Genomic DNA, 23,515 nt, shown 5'->3' with positions numbered 1-23,515 from the left:
AAAGCCGTCTGATACATTATATAGTATGCCATTTTATCGGTTTGTTGCGTGATTTGGGTGATTAAAAACTGAAATCTAAATTAAATCCTACTTTTAATACGCTACATTTATTAGTCCCATAAAAAACACATTAACTTATGTGTTTCAAACATCAGTTTTATCCAATATAAAACACTAAATTAAATTATAATTTTTCATCAGTGATCGTCCCAATTTTTTTTGCAGAAACGATATTCTTAATTTCCTTGAAGGTAATTTTGTGAATTTTCATAATGAATATTACAATATTGCTAAGACATTCAGGAATATGGGAGAGTGAAGTTACATATAATCAATACAAAAGTGATAGGATAGTAGTTGGGGAAAATATTTCATATATGAATCTAGTCTCAGCAATTGCTACTGAATTAAATATTGAAGAATTGAAAAAAAAATATTATTATCCGATATATTGTAGAAGGCAATTCTTTTTCGATGATAATTAGGAATGATATGGGTGTGAAACTGTTTATAGAAATAAAGAAGCAAGAGGTTGGATTCAGTATGTATCCGCTTTGCATCGAACTTTGAATATCCATTGTTAGAAAATTATGCAAGCTCTTAGACTTGTTTTCAACCAATTTCCGATCTTCAAAAATATAGATTTGTTTAGAGTTTGAAGTGATTATTTGAGTAATCCCAATACTAAATGACGAATGACCCATGCATTATTAGAAAAATAGAAGAATGAAAAGAGAAATCGAAGAAGAACACATAACTTTCAAGAATCTTGGATGAAAATGGCGGACGAACAGAGAGCACAAATTTTGATTTGATGCATTAATTTTGTGAGTGGAGTAAATAGGTTTTGTTATTTGGGGAAAAATAAAGAGTCAAAATTAGGGGTAAGACTTAATTGGTTAGTATTCTACTTTATTTGGGGAAAATAAAGAGTAAATTTAGGTGTTATATTTAATTAGTTAGGATTCTAATTTAATAATGTATCCGTCAGATTAGATTTATGGGAAAATAGGAATTTTAGTATTTTTTTAATATGTTAATCGGCTATTACATGTAGTATGTGAAGCTCCAGAGGAAATTGATAAGAGGAGATCTGGAGGAACAGACATAGCTGAGACCATGTACTGGAGAGGCAAGCTATGATTTATAAGTATAGCCAAAATTCCAAAGAATATACAGAAGCCACTATTATAAATGTCCGACCAAAATTCCCAAGTCTCAAGTTTCTCACTCAAAATCCATCTCCCATACCACAAATCCTAAATACCGCTCTATCGTCTCAGGAAAGGTGAATCACCGCTATGGACAAAGGCAAGAACATCCAGACGGAGCTCACTGAGGAGGAAGTGCGAAGAAAAATCGAGCAAGTCACTCGAGAAATTCAGAAGATTAAAGAGGAAGGGCTTAAGGTAGACATGACCACGACAATCTACAAAGCTGCGGTCACGACTTTGGATGAAGATCTGGCGTCGCAGATGAAAAGAAAGAAGGAGGTTGAGATGGAAACCGAAAGACTAAGGAAAAGGTTGAACTTGCTTCGTTTGGAGATACACGAAGGAAAGGCGAGAGAAGCGAAGATAGATATTGAGACTGCCGTGTTGCCGGCCAGAAGTGCGGCACTCGACGAGGAATTGGCGACCCATAGCAACTTAAAGGGCGGAAAATACCTCGCCCGCGATCAGGGAGCATATAACAGTGACCCCGGCTGTGAAGTAATTGAGGAGGACGATGATGAAAAAATCGTCTACAAGCCTCCATTTCCGACCGTCTGAAAGGAAAGAAATGATGCAGCCACAAGACAAGAAATCGCCAAATGTTGTCTTCTAGAAATTTCAATGTTGTTTTTCAATTCCCTTGTAATCACAACGAAAGAATGAATGAAAATTTTTCATCCTAAAATCCGAACTACGTTGGGCCTGAATTTTCCCCGTGAGATACGTAGGCAGCCTTCCCGGCCCGACCCCTATCACAGAAAATTTTCATTCTCCTCCATGTCTCGGAGATACGAAGATAAGATCAACGGGCATCGCACGACAGCTGCAAGAAGACCATAGCTCAACGTGATTCAGCTTTCCCGAGATAGCGCTAAACAAACAAATTCCTGTTTGTTCAGAATATATTTCCGTCCTTATTCGTGGGTTAAGATATCCTCAAACAAAGCGACTTATGTGTTTAATCTGTTTTCTGTGCGATATTATGTATTTTGTACTCAAATATGCGCTAACAAATTTGCCTTTGAGTTGTTTCACCTCTCAGGTACCTCTTACTGATCTGTGTCGATAAAGCTGGCAGATCACCCCTACTTCACCAGATCAAAAGGTCCCGCAGATTCCTTCCCCGGACCAAACGCAAATACAGACATGGGAGACAATAATGAACAAGTCAGCCTCACAGATGTCGTGGTGGCTCAGCTCACCGCGGCAGAGCAGAATGAGCTTATTGCGCAGCTGATGCAACAAATAGCTGACATGAGGGTAGCGATGCAACGGAGGCAAGACACTCCTCCGCCCGGGTTTGGCCCCAACTTTCTCGACGCGAGACCTCCTACATACTTCCTCTCGTCCAACTCGGATCCTACTCAGCACCGTCTATCGACACCCGTGCACAACCCATCTGGGGTAGATATAACAGCCCAAAACCCCCAATATGCGTCAGTCTCCTATCAAACTCCCTCACCACTTCCAAACAATCCTCCACAAATGCCACCACACCCCCAAAATACTCAAACAGCCCCACTACCCCAAAATCAAACCCAAAATCCCACCGCCTTCAATACCCAAACACCGCACCCCCACTTAACCCAAAATACCAATCCCCAAAATTATCCGCAAAACTATCAAACCGCACAGAACGTCCTAAGCCCATCCATAGCCCCACCCCTCCCCAAAAGAACCACTTTTCAAGTCCCTGTCCCGGCCGAGCATGAGGTGCACGGCTCCGAGTTGGACCATTATGAGGAGCAAGAAAGAGAGTGAAGGGTGAGGGAAGAAGCGAAGGTAGACATAAAGGAGGAGATCAAAAGGGCAATGAAAGAATTGCAATGCACTCCAGACGTCGCCGGGTTAAGCTACACAGAACTATGCATCCACCCATACTTGAACCTGCCTGAAGGGTTCAAGATCCCGAAGTTTGATACCTTCGGAGGGGTGGGCAACCCCATGGCACACCTAAGAGCGTACTGTGACCAACTCATGGAAGTTGGAAAAGATGAAGCGTTGCTGATGAGGTTGTTCAGCCGGAGCCTGTGCAGTGAGGCCTTGGAATGGTTCACGTCCCACGAGACTCGACAATGGCCCAGTTGGAGCGCACTGGCTAAGGATTTCATCGACAGATCTGCATACAACGTCGAGATAGTCCCTGATCGGTACTCCTTGGAGAAGATGAAGCAGAAGCCCACAGAAAGCTATTGAGAGTTCGCGTACAGATAGAGGAAGGAGGCAGCGAGGGTGAGGCCTCCAATGACAGAAAAGGAGATTGTAGAGGTGTTCATATGGGTGCAGGAGCCCGAGTATTATGACAGAGTCATCTTATTAATCGGCGCCAAGTTCGCCGAGATAGTCAACGTAGGTGAGACTATCGAAGATGGCCTGAAGTCGGGAAAGATAGCCTGAGTGTCTACATCGCCTGGGTCTTCCGGACTGGTAAGGAAGAAAAGAGAGGAGGTTAACGTTACTCACATGGGGGAAGAAAGGCCCCCAGAAACTTACCACGTCCCCAAGGCCGCTCCAACCCTCCATCAAAGCCTCATCAAGCCTACCGTTCACAATCAAATCATTCCGACCACTACAATGCTGCCCCCACTTATCCAGATCCCCATATTTTGTCGTATCAAGATCCACCCCAAATTCCCCAAAATTTTCCCTCCGTATATCCAAACTACCCCCAAGCTTATCAAGTCCCTCCCCTTACCAGAATGTCACTCCCAGCTGCGCTAATGTGCAGCCAAGCTATCGAGCATCGTCCCCCGCATATCAAATACAAACCCCAGCATATCAAAGCCCCCATCCAAATTACCAAGCTCCACGACCAAACGCCCGCAGTTACCAACAAGTCCCTCCCCCTCAACAGAGCGGGTATGATCCCCCTCGCCCCAGGTTTGAGAAAAAGCCCTCCAGAAGCTTCACCGTGTTGGCTGAAAGCAGAACCAAGTTGTTCGAAAGATTGTCTGCGGTCGGATACATCCACCATGTGGGGCCCAAGATTGTGGATGTCAACTCCAGATTCTACAGACCGGAGCAGAGATGTGCTTATCATTCCAACAGTGTTGGACATGATACTGAAGACTACATCAACCTCAAGCACAAGATCCAGGAATGTGATTGACCAGGAAGTGGTCTCCCTTCAGCCTGCGGCGCCGAACGTCAACACGAATCCGTTGCCGAATCATGGGGGTGGAAACACCAACATGATAGAAACAGACGAAGATGGCGGGGAAGGAATCTGTGGCCTTTTCAAGGAGAACAATTCCATCATCGAGGAGGAGGCTGAGCCAGCTGGCATTCGTGATGCGGAACCAGGGGAGATGCTGCAAAATTGGATGTCTACGCCGATCCTGATGTCCTGAACTCTGTGGTAGAAAGGAGTTATTTTGTGCATACCAAAATCGGTGGTCGTCCGGAAGAGGCCCGAGACCCACCATTTCTGCATTTTCTTAATTGCTTGAATTTTGAATTTTTGTCGTGATGTTTAAAAAGGGCGACACGGCCCTGTGCCATGACCCAAGCTCGCATTTTGTTTGATTTAAATGAAAGCCTCCTTATTTTGACTTTATTTATTTAATTGCTTGTTATATTTTACTTTCCTAATTTTGTCTGTTTATGATTTCAGTAATGTAAGTTATAAGCCTATCAATGTCATGTCATGTCATGAGCTAAACGAGCAAAATGAGGTAAATGGCGACGAGGCTGACGACTACGACAAAGAAAATGGGGAATGGATGTCATCGGTCCTATAGAGCCAGCCGCTTCTAATGGACACAGATTCATTTCGGTTGCCATTGATTATTTCACCAAGTGGGTGGAAGCAGCCTCCTACACGTCGGTAACCAATAAAGTGGTGGCCGATTTTGTCCGCAACAATCTGATATGCAGATTTGGAGTTCCAGAATCCATCATTACTGATAACGGTGCAAATCTCAACAGTCATTTGAATGAAAGAGATATGTGAACAATTTAAGATTATCCACCGAAAGTCAACTGCTTATCGCCCTCAAATGAACAGAGCTGTAGAAGCCGCCAACGAGAATATCAAAAAGATTTTGAGGAAAATGATTGACAAACAGCGGGGTTGGCATGAAATGTTGCCATATGCTCTACTGGGTTATCGAATGACGGTCAGAACATCGACTGGGGCTACTCCATACTTGCTAGTATATGGAACAGAAGCAGTCGTACCTGTTGAAGTCGAGATACCGTTATTGAGGATCATCCAAGAAGCTGAGTTAAGCAACGCGCACTGGGTTAGCAAACGGATTGATCAACTAGCTTTGATTGATGAAAAGAGAATGGTCGCTGTCTGCCATGGCCAGTTGTATAGACAAAGAATGACTCGCGCTTTTCACAAAAGAGTAAGAGCCAGAAATTTTGAAGTTGGTCAGTTGGTTCTTAAGCGTATTTTTCCTCATCAAGACGAGCACAAAGGAAAGTTCGCACCAAACTGGCAGGGTCCCTACATGGTTCGTAAAGTACTATCTGGAGATGCTTTGGTCTTGTCCAAGATGGATGGCACTGTGTGGCCCAAGCCTATCAACTCAGATGTTTTCAAGAGATACTACACGTGAAGTTTAATTTTTCGCATTTTTCTGTTATTTACTTGTAATCGTTCTGTTTGCTTGTATTTGTTCAAATTTGCATTATAATTTCTTTGTAACTAACTACGTCTGACCTGAATTCTCGAGAACGAGATACATAGGCGGCCTTTGTCGGCTTCGGTCACCCCATTTATCCTCTTAATTATTTCTACAGTACGCACTACGTCTGACCTGAATTCTCGAGAACGAGATACGTAGGCGGCCCATGTCGGCTTCGGTCACCCCATTTACCCCCCTTTTGATCATTTCTTTGTATCTGAACTACGTTCGACCTGAATTCTCAAGAATGAGATACGTAGGTGGCCTTTGTCGGCCTCGATCGGTTTTATTTGTGAGTTTTATCCTTGTTAACCTTTAAGGGGAACTACGTTTGACCTGATTCCTGCCTCAACGGGATACGTAGGCGCCACAAGGGCTCGGTCATATATCTCGTAAGTTCTATTTCCCCTTTACAATAGAAATTGGGACAGAATTTTTGAGAGGGACTCAAAAATTCTCCAGAAGAAGTCTCCTCTTCAGCGAGTCAGACAAAAAAGACATTTCGAGATTTGCGACTGGGACAGAATTTTTGAGAAGATCTCAAAAATTCCGCGATCTGTTCGGTAACAATGGAAAGATGAGCAAGATAGTAAACTGGGACTTAAATTTTGAGGATGGCCTCAAAATTTCGTTATGGGTCTTCCTTACAAGTCCGGAATGCCTCTGAAATTCATCAGCAAGTGTCAGATTCAAAGGAGCTCGAAAAGCCTGATAGGACATGACTTGACAGTGACCTTTTCAACATACTATTTCTTAAAGATTTCTCATTTCTTTTAAAAATTTTCCCTCTTATGTTTCATTTGTTTTGGCATAAGATATCTTTTCTTATCTATCAAGAGTCCGGAAATCGGGAAATCAACCGGAGATACCAAGACCAGGAGAAAACAACTGAAGGAATCGACACAGATTAGTACGTTTTAAAACTGACAATTTTTCTGTGGATGCAGGTTTATAATTTTGCTTTGAAGTAGGCCGAATTATCCCGACGGACGGATACAGAGAGCTCCCGAAGAGGAGAAAACTATCTCCAAAATCAGTGCTCTTACTGAAAGTGGGAGGCAATGCATATAGTTTGTGTCAAGATGCTTGTGAATGTGTTTGTTTATTTCAAACCATTCTCAACAATGTGAAATTTGCAAAGTACCTGGCCAGATCCAAAAGTGAATCAAACAGGAATCTCAGCAAAGATTTCACGATTTCTGGAGAGGACGCTATTTGCATTGCGTTATCAAAGCAAGATAATTATTGTCGATCAAGACAATGTACTACCTCAGAAGAGATGCTTATGCTATTATTATTTTACCATTATCGATCAGGTCAATATATTATTTGGAGATCGCCTTGCCGTTATTATCCACGGAGACGATATAAATATTCATGCATTGCGGAAGTCATATACTGCTGAAGAATCATGCATCGCGGAATTCATACACTGAAAAATCATGCATCGCGGAAATCATGCATTGCGGAAAATCATGCATCGCGGAAAAATCTTGCACTGCGAGTTAACAATTATGTACGACGGGAAGATGTCATGCCTCGTCAAAATTTATACATCGCGAGAAGAATTTATACCTCGCTTGAATTTGTGCATCGCGAGAAGAATTTATACCTCGCTGGAATTTGTGCATCGCGAGAAGGATTCATGCCTCGTTGAGAATCATGCATCGCGGAAAAATCATGCATTGCGAAGAATCATGCATTGCGAGTTAACAATTATGTACGACGAGAAGATGTCATGCCTCGTCAAAATTTATACATTGCGAGAAGAATTTATACCTCGCTTGAATTTGTGCATCGCGAGAAGAATTTATACTTCGCTGGAATTTGTGCATCGCGAGAAGGATTCATGCCTCGTTGAGAATCATGCATCGCGGAAAAATCATGCATTGTGAAAATCATGCATTGCAAGTTAGCAATTATACACGACGAGAAGATTTCATGCCTCGTCAAAATTTATACATCGCGAGAAGAATTTATACCTCGTTTGAATTCGTACATCGCGAGAAGAATTTATACCTCGCTGGAATTTGTGCATCGCGAGAAGGACCCATGCCTCGTTGAGAATCATGCATTGCAAAAATCATGCATCGCGGAAGTCATGCATCGCAGAAGCCATATACTGCTGAAGAATCATGCATCGCGGAATCATGCATCGCAGAATCATGCATCGCGGAATCATGCATCGCAAAATCATGCATCGCGGAATCATGCATCACGGAATCATGCATCGCAGAAGCCATATACTGCTGAAGAATCATGCATCGCGGAACTCATACACTGAAGAATCATGCATCGTGAAAATCATGCATCGCGGAAAATCATGCATTGCAAAAATCATGCATTGCGAGTCAACAATCATGCACGACGAGAAGATTTCATGCCTCGTCAAAAATTATACATCACAAGAAGATTTTATGCCCCGCTGAAATTTAGACACGACGAAAAGATTTCATGCCTCGTCAAAATTTATACATCGCGAGAAGGATTTATACCTCGCTGGAATTTGTGCATCACGAGAAGTATCCATGCCTCGTTGAAAATCATGCATCGCGGAAAAATCATGCAATGCGGGTCAACAATTATGCACGACGAGAAGAATTCATGCCTCGTCAAAATTTGCACATCGCGAGTAGATTTTATTCCTTGCTGAAAGTTATGCATCGCGAGAAGATTCATGTCTCGCGGGAATTTACGTATCGCGGGAATATATTCATGCCCCGCAAGATGGACATACACGGATAAAGAAAGAGCAATATTTATCCATCAGCCTCAACCGCATTCTTTATTTTGATAAAACAAAACATCAAGAAGAGCATCGAAGATAACGACAAAAGAGACATCAATATCGCATCAACATTTATTTATTTATTTTAGCATCAAACGAAGAGTACACTGAAGATTTTATTTACAAAGCACAAGACATAAGCTTTATTTGCTAGATGTCAGACCGATCGAGTCGACGTTGAATATTGAGGAGAACAATGAAGTGTCGACATGGTAAAAAGACACTGTCTCCCATCCTAATTGCATTCTTTAAGCTGATGAGTTTTATCTCAGTCTTTGTCGAGAGCATCCAAAAGGATGAATTCTCAAAAAACCCACAGGTGCGGACGACATCAAAAGGGATGTAGCACAAGGTGGAACTTTTTCTTAGCAGCGAACTGGGGCACAGTCCAAAGAGGAATATCACACTCTTAGGACGCGAGCAGAGGAGCGACTTCCACCACGATCGAACCACCCCTCTCGAGGCATACGGGTTTTTCTCTAGTTCTGTCAGTTTCTGTCTCGCTTCCGGAAGTTTTGTTTTATTGGAAGCAAGTTTCCAATCTGAGTGACAATGCGTCAAAAGCTTTGAAATTATGTCCGTGTAAGTTCTTAATTATGGGTGTGAAGCGCGCCACATTCATGGCTAAGAGGTTACAAACCTCTTTTTCATACTCGTTTAATTTGTCACTTGTCCAAAACCAAAGGTTATCTGGCATAATAGATTTCCTTTTCCACCGATCGAGTCGAACTACACACAGCCTGATTCCTGAAGGTTTGAGGATATGTAGGCGGATTCAATGTTGAAAACTCGGCTGTATTCCAACATTCGCTCTCGAATTCTACTCTCGAGCATTTCGATACCTTCATAATTCGGTATCGAGATGGCTTTTGGTTCTTTCAAAATCATGCGTTAACTCAAGCTTATCAAACTACAAGTGGCCTGAATTCTCATATAGCCTGAGATATATAGGAGACCGTTTTCAAGGGTTCGACCATAATTCCTAAACCCTTTGTCAAATTCTTCCTTTAAAAAGCGAATGGAGTTGGTCAAAATTGGTTCGGTCAATTTCATTTTCCTCGAGTTGCTTGCATCAACCCAAGTAAAATGAGGGACAGTTGTTGACACCCAATTTTTGACCCACGTTGGTATAAATTAATTATCGAGCTCCCTAAAATTTTCCAAATAATTTAAATTAATTAGTTTTATAAATTTTACGAATATAATACATGAATTTTGTGTTACTTCGAATACGTTTTAACATAACTTTCGATAATATGTGTTTTGCATAATTATGTATATAAATAGTATATCTTATGCTTATTTCAAAAAAAAACCCATCAAAATATACATTTAAAGCTTTTATTTAAACTACTATTTAAATTATAATTATACTTTTGAATCACTATTATTACCAAATAAATAAGTTCTTCGTTTTGTTTTAAATCGATTTGCTCATATTAATTTGAACTCTTTTTCCCTTTTAATTTGGAAGAATCATATTTGGGCCCTTCCCTCCTAAGTTTTACTTCCCATCAGCCCCCACCAAATTAATTCCCAAACCCAAAATAATTCCCAGACGGCCCACTACCCGATTTTAAGCTCTCAAATTGATCCCAGGCCCAATCTCTCCAACCCAACCCTTTAAACCTTTTCCAGCCCAACGCCTAGGCCCAACCTTCCCTTCTAATTACCCTCCGACCCAACCCTTCGACCCGGCACCCGACCCAACCCATCTCCCCCTCCTTCATCTCCCTTCCCCACGCGATAACTCCCCCCCCAGGCGCCATTTCCAGAAAAAATGAGAAAGAACAGAAAACCCAGAAAAAAAGAAGCAGCAAAAACAGACTCCCAAAACGGAAACCCCTTCCCCCACGCGAAATCCCCGACCCTCGCGTCTCCCTCACGCACAAGCACCCATCTGTTTCTCCTCTCTCGCGTCTCCCTCACGCGTACGTTCCTCTCTCCCTCGCCAGTACGCCTTGCGGCAGAGCGAGCTGGAGTTTCAGCTTTGCCAGGCGAGTCTCGTCCTTGAAGCGCGAGATCATTCCACGTCTCGCCTCAAGGACGATTGGAACGATCCCAACCACTCTTCCTCCCTCCCATTTTCTGCAAAGGGCGAAATTTTCAGAAAAAGGTGTTGCTCCATTAACGGAAAGGATTTCAAAATTTGAAATCAGTGGTCCCGGATTCGAATCCCGCCCAAAAATACGAAAACCCTAATTTTCTTCTTCTATATAAACCCCACCCGTCTTCAGATTAGAGGGTTAGCGATTTTAGGTTTGGAAGAGGAATTTTAGCTATTTCGTTTGTTGCGTATTTTCGAGAATACTTCGTTTTCCTTTCTCGTTCGCTGTAAAAGAACGAAGGAGGATCTCGAATTCGAAGGTTTGCTCAAGATATGTTTGGTTATTTTATCGCTTCATAGGCTAATTCATGTTTGTTTGTTGCATGTGGAACACCTTCTCGAGTCCATTTTGGGGCTCTATCTTTCTCTATGCATCGGAAGAGCCGCAAAGGCTCCCCAAACCCTTTCCATCGAGTCAACCTATCAAAAAATAGAAGTGCAGATTCAAAAATCCTTGAGGATTGAAGAAGTTTAAAGAAGACGAACTAGAAGACTTGCATTATTTATTTGTGTATTTTTTTTTTGTAACGGGCATAAGCCCTTTGTCGTTTTTTTCTTTTTTTTTTCATTCTTCTTATTTTATTTTGCATGTTTAGATTAGGACAGGTACAGAATGAGTAAAATACCCGAAAACAGGTGGGTCCAAACTCGGTCAAGGCGAACAGAACCCGAGCTTGGACCCAAATCTCTCTCTCTCCCTCTCTCTCTTTCTCTTTATTACTTGTTTTTGTGCGTTTGTTTAGATTTGTCGTTAGTTTAAGGTTAGAAAACTCCAACCCCGTCGAAACGCCTCTCTACTTTTATCAAGATTAAAACTAAAATTTAAGTGTTAAAAGATAGATGTTTAAGTTTGAAAAATTGCTTGGAGTAAAAGTTTTTTTAAAAAAGTTCAACTTTAGCGAAATCTTGAAGCTATAATATTTCACAAGTTCGTTTGAATTTAAAGAGCTTTAACCTTAATTGAAAATTTGCCAGAATCTTAAAACAATAAATGTTGCCAAACTTGTAAAATTTGTCTAAATGAAACTCTAACAAAAGTTCAACTTCAAAATCGCAAAATAATAAAATAGTCAAATTGTTAATCGTCGGAAAATCGTAAGTTAGCGGAGTGTCTTAGGTGCCTTACACCTTCCTAAGACACTAATAGGAATCCCGAACCCCTTTTGAAATGTTTTTCAATCGATTTTTCTGTTAAGTCTTTTGAAAACAATAGTTTTCTTAATTTTTCCTTAAAAATTAAGTGGCGACTCCTAAAAGTCAAAAATAAAACAAACTCTTTTCGAAATCATAATTTTTCGATAAAACAGTGCTTTCTGTCTGTCCGCCATTTTCGTCTACTCTGTCCGCCATTTTCGTCCAAGATTCTTGAAAGTTATTGTGTTCTTCTTCGATTTCTCTTTTCATTCTTCTATTTTTCTAATAATTCATGGATCATCCGTCATTTAGTATCGAGATTACTTAAATAATCACTTCAAACTCTAAACAAATCTATATTTTTGAAGATCGGAAATTGGTTGAAAACAAGTCTAAGAGCTTGCATAATCTTCTAACCATGGATATTCAAAATTCGATGCAAAGCGGATACATACTGAATCCAACCTCCTACTTCTTTATTTCTATAAACAGCTTCACACTCACATCATTCCTAATTATCATCGAAGAAGAATTGCCTTCTACAATATATCAGATAATAATATTTTTTTAAATTCATCAATACTTAGTTCAGTAGCAATTGCTGAGATTAGATTCATATATGAAATATTTTCCCCAACTACTATCCTATCACTTTTGTATTGATTGTATGTAACCTCACTCTCCCATATTCCTGAATGTCTTAGCAATATCGTAATATTCATTACGAAAATTCACAAAATTACCTTCAAAGAAATTAAGAATATCGTTTCTGCAAAAAAAATTGAGACGATCACTGATGAAAAATTATAATTTAATTTAGTGTTTTATATTGGATAAAACTGATGTTTGAAACACATAAGTTAATGCGGTTTTTATGGGACCAATAACTGTAGCGTATTAAAAGTAGGATTTAATTTAAATTTTAGTTTTTAATCCCACAAATCACGCAACAAACCGATAAAATGACATACTATATAATGTATCAGACGGTTTTAATATGTATCCGAAACTTATTAAAAATAAGATTTTTTGTAAATTGAAAAAGAGTAGGGATAAGAGGTAATCTATGTTTTACACTATGTAATTTACGTAATTTTTACTTTAATCTAAGTACGTGCAGGATGTCAAGGATTTGGGCATTGGTATTGGCATGTATGGAGGAAAACACTGCAACAAAAGTTCAATGCACTTGGGTGTTGGCAAGGCAACTTGGACGTGCAAGACTTACGTGTGGATAGAAGTTGTCGGCAAGACAAGACAGTCCGTTGTCTTGACAAGGCAAGGTTGTAGACTTGACGATGGCAAGGCAAAGACATTCACATAGATTGCTGAAATAAAATTAAGTGTTGGAAGACAGGTGAAATATTTTAAGTGTTGGAAGAAGGCTGAAATATTACAAGTATTAATATATAGGCAGAAATATTCTAAGTGTTAGGAATATTGTTATTTTGGTTAGATAAGAATGTAATTCAAAATTAGATTTCATCTGTTAGAAATATAGTTATTGAAAGCTTAGTCTAAATCTTGTGATGACAAGTATTGGACAGGTGTCGCTTGTAACTGTCATATGCAGAAATTTTAGATGGGTGGGAATTTCGTCTAAGGCTGGGAAGATTGATTCTTCCTATCCTACGTGCCTCTGTAGAAACTTCCTACACCTTTGATCCACCTCCTTCATAACACTTTGTGGCAAGATGAATATAGCACCCTAAAAGTTATGAATGGAGAACAATATATTATTCACCTTTCTCTATTTTCTTAACTTTGTGATCTTTGTCGAAACAAATTATGTTGATAATCTTTTTTTCTATATGCAGGGAATTTGAATCCCTCGTTGCTCAACCTTCCATATTGGTGACGATGGATGAGTTTAATCAAGAGTAACAAATGAAATAATCCATCGAAACGATGGACCATACGTATTTTAGGGTTGGTATTTGTTTACTAACAAGCATCAACTTAAAAGAGGGGATCACAAGATAATAAATTTCATATCATAGTCTAGCGGGACGAAAGTACTTGTTAAGTCATTTGAATAATAGTTTGGATTGATTCTATGATATTACAAACTATAGAAGAACTCATTCATTAGATTCAATTAAAACAGGGAATTTCTCTTGTTGCACCGCATCTTTTTTCTTTAATGTTAAAACAAAACGATTATACACAAACTTAAACGTTCAAACAAAATAAGATACCAAAATTCTCAGTTATTATGGTCATTCAATGTATTGAAATTGTTTTCATACTCCATATTTTTTTCAAAACAAAGGTCATTTTAAGCCAAATCAAATTGGATGTTAAGAGTCATATGTCAAGTAGAATTCGAGCATGAAGAGTCCATCGAGACACTTGGATGGAGACACTAATATCATACAGACTGCATCAAACAATGGTTACTGAAGAAAATTGATTATTCCACATGTCCAACTTGTATTTTTGCCCTGAAATAAATAAACACTTGCATGTATCGCGTTGTTAATGTTAAAATGCAAGTTATTTAAAGACGTTTTCCTTTATGTAACTTATATATTCTACATTGAGACTAGACAAAAATAATATCATACAATTCTTTGGAAAGAAGATACCTTTCAGGAAGGTCACAATACTTTGGAAAAGGCACAATCTTTCAAACACAATCCTTTAGAAAGGACACAACATTTCATAAAGGGCACAACCCTTCGGCATCAGGAGAGTCACAACTCTTCATTTCCTGTTCACACCTTTAAAATCCAACAATTTTACTGTAGTAATCTAAAGTCTTGATCGATTCTTGTTTGTGTATATTATAAAACTCATCTCATTAAACCTAATTAGTAAGACATTTAGTTGTTCTAAAGTGAATGTAACACACTATACTTTTTTTGATTCATAGAATGACAATTTGTTTACTGTCCACGAATTATAATATCATCTATATTAGTTTACTAGATATGAATTATATAAATTGTAATGATCCTCTTAGTCGTTTTAGAAATTTTAACCAGCATTATTATATTAACTTTTTTAGTAGATTTTGTAAATAACTTATATGACTTATAAGAATGAGTGACATAATTTTTAGATTTAATAAAGGATTATTTTGTTGCTAAGAATAATGAAAAAAAAAGAAAAAAAAAATCAAATAAATAAAGTAAAATAAAAAAATAATTAAAAAAGGGGCAAAGTGCCCTAAATAGATTAAAGCCGCACACGACTTATGAGAAAGAAACAAAGGAACGATCTGTGGAAAAAAAAACGCAAATAAGAAAAGAAAAGAAAGGGAGAAAAGAAAAGGAAAAAGGAGGAGAAACAACGATATTTTTATCTCGAGATATCAAGGTAATTATTCTTATCCTTTCTATTAAATTTTTGTGTAACTAGGAATAGATTATTAGGTTAAAACGTGTATAATTTATACTAATATATGAACTTGTGAACTTGGGGTTATAAATGTGTATAAGTATTATGGTTCAATCATTGGACAATGATTAGTCCTAATCATTGGACAGTGATTATTCCAAGATTAGGATTATTAATAGTGGAACGATAAATATGAATTTGAACATTGAAAATAAGTGGTTTCAGCAGATAGTTTTGTAGTCCGCCATTGATGTGTTGGGCAGTTAGTTTCGGCTTTAATTATTTTCATTTGATTATCATATTAGGATTCAAGTTTTGATATATTGAGATATGTGTTAAATAGTGGGTGCATTATGATATATAAAAATCATTATAATTATGTTATTCGGAGAATTAAGATTTAACCCTAAACTTGAAATTCATAAAATATGAGATTTGATCTATTGGTTGGAATAAAGATTTAGAAATTTTATTATAAATTTGGATGAGTTTTGGGTGTAAGCTAGAGATATAGCAATATGAATGTTGTTAGTTTCGAAATCATATCGTGGTTATTTATTTGAATAGATTTTATTGGTTTGGAAGTCAACAAAAAGAGGAAGGCTCAAGTTTTGGAGTCATTGTTCGACTATTTGAGGCAAGTGGATTTCTAAACTCTTGTTAAGTGTATGAAATACGTGTATGTCCTTGTGGTATATGTTGGGAGTAACGGGATTGGTGATGGGTTGACTTGTCCATATTGATTAATTCTAATGATGAAAAAAATAGGGATAACAAAAGGCAATGTGATTAATTATTTATGTGTGTTGTGTTGAGAAAGGGTTGAAGGCTTGTTGAATCATTGTTGATGTAACTTCATGTTTTTGTGGTTGTGAATTGTGCGATGTTATGAAAATGGTTGTCTCCTCATTATTTGTGTGAACCTGTCATCTGCATTATTCTAAGGCATTGGTTGTGACAAGTGTTATGTGCATTGAGAAAGAATGGGTACTTAAGAGGATGTACCACTTCGAGGGACGTATCGCGCGCCGCGATGGATACTATATTTCGAGGGACGTATCGCGCGCTGCGATGGATACTATATTTCGAGGGACATATCGCGCGCCCCGATAGTTACTAATATCGAGGGTCGTGTCGTGCACCGCGACAGATGCATGGACAGATATGTCCCCCATGGGTCTCGGACTGAGAGACAGCGGGTGTGTATCACTAGGTCAGACATGCATCATTATACTTGACATTGCATTCCATTGCATTGCACATACTTATCATTAGTGAATTTGATATCGTGTTTTGCTGATCTTCTGATTGCCTTTCTGCGGAACTTGTGATTGATCATTATTGAGCTTGTTATTGCGGATATGTAGTTTGTTGAAGTATTGTTATTGAGGATATGTAATTTTCTAAAGTGTTGTTGTTGAGGATATGTAATTTGTCTAACTGTTGTTATTGAGCTACGTGCTATGTAAACTGTGAGCTGTTAGGTTGGGTTGATTTTAATGCAGGTTGTAGTTGTGGAGGTTCGGTTGGGGGTGGTAGGAGTACCCGTATTTCATCCCCTTAGCCTGTGTTTAGAGGTTTACTTACTAAGTACCGTGTGGTTTGGTACTCACCCTTTGCTACTACAATTTTTTTTTGTAGGTTACTAGCCCGGACTTTGTGATATTTCCCTTCTCCTTGTCTGAGGTTTCTTGGAGATTTGTCAGGTAGCTGTTTCCATCGCAGCAGACTTTCTTCTCCTTAATTATGATCTTGTTCTACTCTAGAAACAATATCATATGAGACTTATATTCTCTTTTGATTCAATTATAATACTTTAGAGGCTTGTACACGTGACAACCAGGTTTTGGGGTATAATGTAAGTTGATAGTAAATTTTCCGCATTTTTATCGTAATAGTTGAGTTTTAGGCTTACTTGTCTTGGTGGGATAAGACGAGTGCCATCACGCCCATTTTTGGGTCGTGACAAAATGGTATCAGAGCCCCAGGTTCATAGGTCTCACGTGTGTACAAGTCGAGTCTAAATAGAGTCTCGATGATCGGTACGGAGACGTCTGTACCTATCTTCGAGAGGCTGTAGTGACTTCTAGGAAATATCTTCACTTCTTGGATTCTATTGTGCGTACTTGGTCCCATTTTGATTCTTATCGCTTCACTCTATTCGTTCTCATTTATGTGATGACTCGTGCGTAGTTCCTTTTGTGAATCATTGGCATGTCGTGTATTGATTTGATGTTAGATCTGGTATTAAAGTGGAAGTGATATACTTATGAAAAGGATTTGTGGTTATATTTTGAATATTAAAAAAATAAAATAAAAATAAAAAAAAAATATTAAGGGGCTATATAAGTTTAGTTATCCTAGTAAAATGATTAGTACTTGTGTGGTATATACGATATTAGAGTGGTTAACAATTGGAAGTGGGGTGATTAAAGGGATGACTAGATAATTGAGTTGTAACTTTGGAAACTATAATCAGTAAAGTTATCATAACATGAATGGAATTCTTAGAAAATGATGCACCAATTAAGGTTAGAATTTTTACTATAGTAGTATCGATGCTTACTTGGTTGGAGTTATAGAGTGTGCTACTTTTGATATTGACCTGAACTATGAAAGGATTCATATAGCTTGGGCTAGATATGGAACTATGATAATACTTAACATCTATTTGATGGGTAGAAATGTGTGACCTGTTTGGATATGATCTTCTCGATAGGTATGATGTGTTCTAATGGTGGATTTAAAAGTCTTCACAATGTGGTACTAGTGGTATAAGAAAATGAATACATTGATGTTAAGTGCAAATACTAACTACTTAAGGAGTTATATATTGTATTACATGCTCATATGGTAAGATGTGGTATTGAATTCATATTTGAGAAACCAACTAGCTTGTTAATACGGATGGATATGTTAAGCATTATTTATAAGGAAGTTTTTAGTGGTGGATCTTTGGTATGATATTGATATGTTCAGGTTGTGAAATGTATTTTGTGGATTGAAAATGAGTGTTGATTTCATCGTAAACTCCATGGAAGTGGACATATGGATGATAATCTTATAAGTAAAGGAAGTCTCAAAAAGTATACTTGTGTGAAGGTAATTGAGAATTTTAGTGAATATAAATTGAGTAAGTACCTTGGATGGTTGGCATAGCTAGGTTTGGATTGTCATGTTAATGGCGAGGCTAAATTCGTAGTGAGGGAAATGACAAACTAAGCATGATGATATAAGATTTTATGACGCATTATGATTGAAATGCAACTATATGATACGGGTGTTGGTTGAAACGAATTTTTTTTGGTAATGATTAATTTTGAGTATCTAAGGCTATGGTTGTTTCTATTTCATAAGTAGTGGGGTTTTATGGTAATTGTTATAAGGAGTGGGGATGTCATCGAATAAAATTGAAAGGAGCTAGAGCCATAACGGAAAGATATAGTGGTATATAGTTTAACTTTCAGAGCAAGGCTAAAACTAGGCTATTTTACTTTGTTTGCAAGGGTTAAGGATGTATCTTCAGAGGAATCTGGAGAATTGGGTTCAGAGACAAGTGATTTTACCTGTTTCTTCCAGATTACGATATAATATAGTGTCGCAAGATCAATAGATTGATTTTTAAAAAAAACTATTGGATAAAACTTGAGAAAGGAGTATACGGACTTTCAACTCGAGTATGATGATTAGTTGTTTTGTGGTTTTGAGTTGGCAAGGAGTATGATAAGATTTTTAGAAAAAGATATGGTAGGGTCAATAAAGAGGCGATCAATGATAAGCTAAAATACGTTAAGTAATTTTTTTTATATGTATGAGCTAATGTTGTAAGATAATGGGATTGTGTTACATGGTTAGGATCAAAACTTCAAGTTTACATGGCAAGTTTAGATTTGTGATAGTGTATCTTGTCAAGGTATGAATTGGTAAGGTAAGAAATGATCGATCACATTGAGTATGAAGCATTTAGAAGGACTTAAAAATTGAGTGGTACATTTGGTTACTTTTGATTGTTATACCTAAGGTTTCCCATATTGTTGGCCAAAAAAAAAAAAAAAAGACTGGTAAGTGAGTTAGCAAAAAGGAGAAAAATTATGGTGTATTGAAGAGTTCAAGTTATTTGAAATTTCCGTCGTGGAAAGATTTTAAGAAAGGCAAAGGAATAATAAGACCTCTCGTACAAACATTGGATTCGGAGGTGATGGTTGTAGTGATTTCGCCTTTGAGTTTATATGACTATGAGATGTGAACTAGTTCGGCACCTACTTACTATGGGTTTATTATTAACTTTTCTAAATATTAAGTTTTGACTGGGTTACAATAAATGACGTAAGGAAGATTATACATGGTTATATCGAGCTAGATTGTTCAGAATGTGATTAAGTAACAAATGGATGTTAAATAGTGTGGACCTATAGTTTTACATGATTAACGAGGATTGGAGGGGATTAAAATTATTTTGTTGACGAGACAAATAGATTGTTATACTGTGTTACATAGGCATTTTATGGTGAGTAGAGGTTATGAGATTATAGTATACATAAATATTGGAGTGATCAAGGGTTTCTTTGAGTTATCGCATGAGGTAAATGATGGTATAGATGGTGGTTGAAAATGGTACGTGAAAGTTTAGGTGAAGTTGACATTAAGTGTGACTTAATTATTTTACCCTAAAGGAGAAATATAGATTTGAAATTAGTGTTATCGGTCTTGGGTGTGACTTATATCTATTATGGGACGCTTAAATGGAAAGATAAGAAACCATGGTTCAAAGTCTTGGAGACTACAATGTGCTTGCTAAGGAGAATGTGATACGTAATGACGGTGTGAAAGTAAGGTAAATGGTTGGTGTGGTTATGATATTTGTTAATATTAATAGTGTTGGCTTTGATGGAGTACTGTGAGAAGTATACAGGGTTTGGCAAATCCAGCATGTGTAAAATTGTAATGGAGATCAGACTGGTTGATTTTGGGTGAAAAAAAATTAAATAAATAAATAAATAAATTGAGGGATGTAGTCAGATGAATGAAAATATTGATATGAGAATTATGGAGAAAGTATCTAGTGTTATTCGACCTTGATTTCGTATATTCTTAAGTTGACCACCTACTTCGTTTCGGACATGATTTGGAGTATGATTCATTGCATATGCCCACGTTTTTTTACATCTATGGGTGGATTCCTAGTGGTGGATCGGATGTACCGATCCTCTTATGTCTTCTTGATAGGGTAGGATCCTTGGTTAGACTTGTTCACTTCGGTTATGGCATATTTGGTGTTGTTTGAAAAATTAGAAATATATCACTATTTTTATATGCACATCCTTACTTATGGGAACTTACAAAAGAGCTTTCATGAATAGTTATGGTTATCCGACAGTGTTGTAAAAGGTTCTGCATCCTAGTGTATACCATTTGTAGGGTGCTTACTTGATCTTGTTCTTCATTGGATTAGATATGTTTGATTATCTCTTGATGAGTATTCGATGTCTAAAGATCAGATTTCATAGTTTAAGCTCATGAAAAGATTAGATTGTGACAAGGGAATCTTGATAAGGTCTATGATGGTTTGTGTAATAGGTGTATGTGATCGTTGATCTAGGTTCACTTTAGATTGTAGTGGGTATGGATTCAGGAACGTTATCCTTGTTATGTAAGAAAAGATTTGTTGTGATGATTGTGTTATGTTCCAGTGGGTTTCAGTTTAGATTGGGTTCATTGGTTGGTTTATGGCGTGATATGTAAATCTTCCGAAGTTTCATTCAAAACTTCAGTTCTTGGTAGTTGATATTTAATGGTATGTGCTAAAGATGAATTGACCACTTGGAGAGATGAACACGACTTTGAAAATCATACCTCAAGTTTTTGGTTGTGTTAGTTATTCTTCCTTCTCCTACTTTATGTTCGAGGATGAACATGATTTTTAGTGGTGGATAATGTAATGATCCTATTAGTCGTTTTAGAAATTTTAACCAGCATTATTATATTAACTTTTTTAGTAGATTTTGTAAATAACTTATATGACTTATAAGAATGAGTGACATAATTTTTAGATTTAATAAAGGATTATTTTGTTGCTAAGAATAATGAAAAAAAAAGAAAATCAAATAAATAAAATAAAATAAAAAAATAATTAAAAAAGGGGCAAAGTGCCCTAAATAGATTAAAGCCGCACACGGCTTATGAGAAAGAAACAAAGGAACGATCTGTGGAAAAAAAAACGCAAATAAGAAAAGAAAAGAAAGGGAGAAAAGAAAAGGAAAAAGGAGGAGAAACAACCATATTTTTATCTCGAGATATCAAGGTAATTATTCTTATCCTTTCTATTAAATTTTTGTGTAACTAGGAATAGATTTTTAGGTTAAAACGTGTATAATTTATACTAATATATGAACTTGTGAACTTGGGGTTATAAATGTGTATAAGTATTATGGTTCAATCATTAGACAATGATTAGTCCTAATCATTGGACAATGATTATTCCAAGATTAGGATTATTAATAGTGGAACGATAAATATGAATTTGAACATTGAAAATAAGTGGTTTCAGCAGATAGTTTTGTAGTCCGCCATTGATGTGTTGGGCAGTTAGTTTCGGCTTTAATTATTTTCATTTGATTATCATATTAGGATTCAAGTTTTGATATATTGAGATATGTGTTAAATAGTGGGTGCATTATGATATATAAAAATCATTATAATTATGTTATTCGGAGAATTAAGATTTAACCCTAAACTTGAAATTCATAAAATATGAGATTTGATCTATTGGTTGGAATAAAGATTTAGAAATTTTATTATAAATTTGGATGAGTTTTGGGTGTAAGCTAGAGATATAGCAATATGAATGTTGTTAGTTTCGAAATCATATCGTGGTTATTTATTTGAATAGATTTTATTGGTTTGGAAGTCAACAAAAAGAGGAAGGCTCAAGTTTTGGAGTCATTGTTCGACTATTTGAGGCAAGTGGATTTCTAAACTCTTGTTAAGTGTATGAAATGCGTGTATGTCCTTGTGGTATATGTTGGGAGTAACGGGATTGGTGATGGGTTGACTTGTCCACATTGATTAATTCTAATGATGAAAAAAATAGGGATAACAAAAGGCAATGTGATTAATTATTTATGTGTGTTGTGTTGAGAAAGGGTTGAAGGCTTGTTGAATCATTGTTGATGTAACTTCATGTTTTTGTGGTTGTGAATTGTGCGATGTTATGAAAATGGTTGTCTCCTCATTATTTGTGTGAACCTGTCATCTGCATTATTCTAAGGCATTGGTTGTGACAAGTGTTATGTGCATTGAGAAAGAATGGGTACTTAAGAGGATGTACCACTTCGAGGGACGTATCGCGCGCCGCGATGGATACTATATTTCGAGGGACGTATCGCGCGCTGCGATGGATACTATATTTCGAGGGACGTATCGCGCGTCGCGATGGTTACTAATATCGAGGGTCGTGTCGTGCGCCGCGACAGATGCATGGACAGATATGTCCCCCATGGGTCTCGGACTGAGAGACAGCGGGTGTGTATCACTGGGTCAGACATGCATCATTATACTTGACATTGCATTCCATTGCATTGCACATACTTATCATTAGTGAATTTGATATCGTGTTTTGCTGATCTTCTGATTGCCTTTCTGCGGAACTTGTGATTGATCATTATTGAGCTTGTTATTGCGGATATGTAGTTTGTTGAAGTATTGTTATTGAGGATATGTAATTTTCTAAAGTGTTGTTGTTGAGGATATGTAATTTGTCTAACTGTTGTTATTGAGCTACGTGCTATGTAAACTGTGAGCTGTTAGGTTGGGTTGATTTTAATGCAGGTTGTAGTTGTGGAGGTTCGGTTGGGGGTGGTAGGAGTACCCGTATTTCATCCCCTTAGCCTGTGTTTAGAGGTTTACTTGCTAAGTACCTGTGGTTTGGTACTTTCCCCTTGCTACTACAAATTTTTTTTGTAGGTTACTAGCCCGGACTTTGTGATATTTCCCTTCTCCTTGTCTGAGGTTTCTTGGAGATTTGTCAGGTAGCTGTTTCCATCGCAGCTCCTTAATTATGATCTTGTTCTACTCTAGAAATAATATCATATGAGACTTATATTCTCTTTTGATTCAATTATAATACTTTAGAGGCTTGTACACGTGACAACCAGGTTTTGGGGTATAATGTAAGTTGATAGTAAATTTTCCGCATTTTTATCGTAATAGTTGAGTTTTAGGCTTGGTGGGATAAGACGAGTGCCATCACGCCCATTTTTGGGTCGTGACATAAATACTAAATAACAAATTCTAAACC

The 23,515-nt window shown here is 37.5% G+C and overlaps 3 protein-coding genes across 3 annotated transcripts; all 3 read left to right on the top strand.

The window, feature by feature from the left end:
• The first annotated feature begins 1,301 nt into the window (after positions 1 to 1,301).
• LOC138340519 (uncharacterized) lies at positions 1,302 to 1,772 on the top strand. Its single transcript, XM_069292245.1, has one exon. It carries the CDS (start codon positions 1,302 to 1,304, stop codon positions 1,770 to 1,772), a length of 471 nt encoding a protein of 156 aa, XP_069148346.1.
• Positions 1,773 to 2,360: 588 nt separating this feature from the next.
• LOC138340518 (uncharacterized) lies at positions 2,361 to 2,975 on the top strand. The gene has a single exon (XM_069292244.1). The coding sequence runs from the start codon at positions 2,361 to 2,363 to the stop codon at positions 2,973 to 2,975; it is 615 nt and encodes a 204-aa protein (XP_069148345.1).
• Positions 2,976 to 5,212: 2,237 nt separating this feature from the next.
• On the top strand, positions 5,213 to 5,779 carry LOC138340517 (uncharacterized). Its single transcript, XM_069292243.1, has one exon. The coding sequence runs from the start codon at positions 5,213 to 5,215 to the stop codon at positions 5,777 to 5,779; it is 567 nt and encodes a 188-aa protein (XP_069148344.1).
• Positions 5,780 to 23,515: the final 17,736 nt, after the last annotated feature.

This window comes from Solanum lycopersicum, chromosome 12, assembly GCF_036512215.1.
Source record: "Solanum lycopersicum chromosome 12, SLM_r2.1".
Classification (NCBI taxonomy): domain Eukaryota; kingdom Viridiplantae; phylum Streptophyta; class Magnoliopsida; order Solanales; family Solanaceae; genus Solanum; species Solanum lycopersicum.
This window is presented reverse-complemented; position numbering and strand designations above follow the sequence as displayed.

Excerpts from the sequence above, each read along its gene's own strand:
- LOC138340517 (XM_069292243.1), top strand. The coding sequence starts at position 5,213 with ATGAACAGAGCTGTAGAAGCCGCCAACGAGAATATCAAAAAGATTTTG.
- LOC138340519 (XM_069292245.1), top strand. The coding sequence starts at position 1,302 with ATGGACAAAGGCAAGAACATCCAGACGGAGCTCACTGAGGAGGAAGTG.
- LOC138340518 (XM_069292244.1), top strand. The coding sequence starts at position 2,361 with ATGGGAGACAATAATGAACAAGTCAGCCTCACAGATGTCGTGGTGGCT.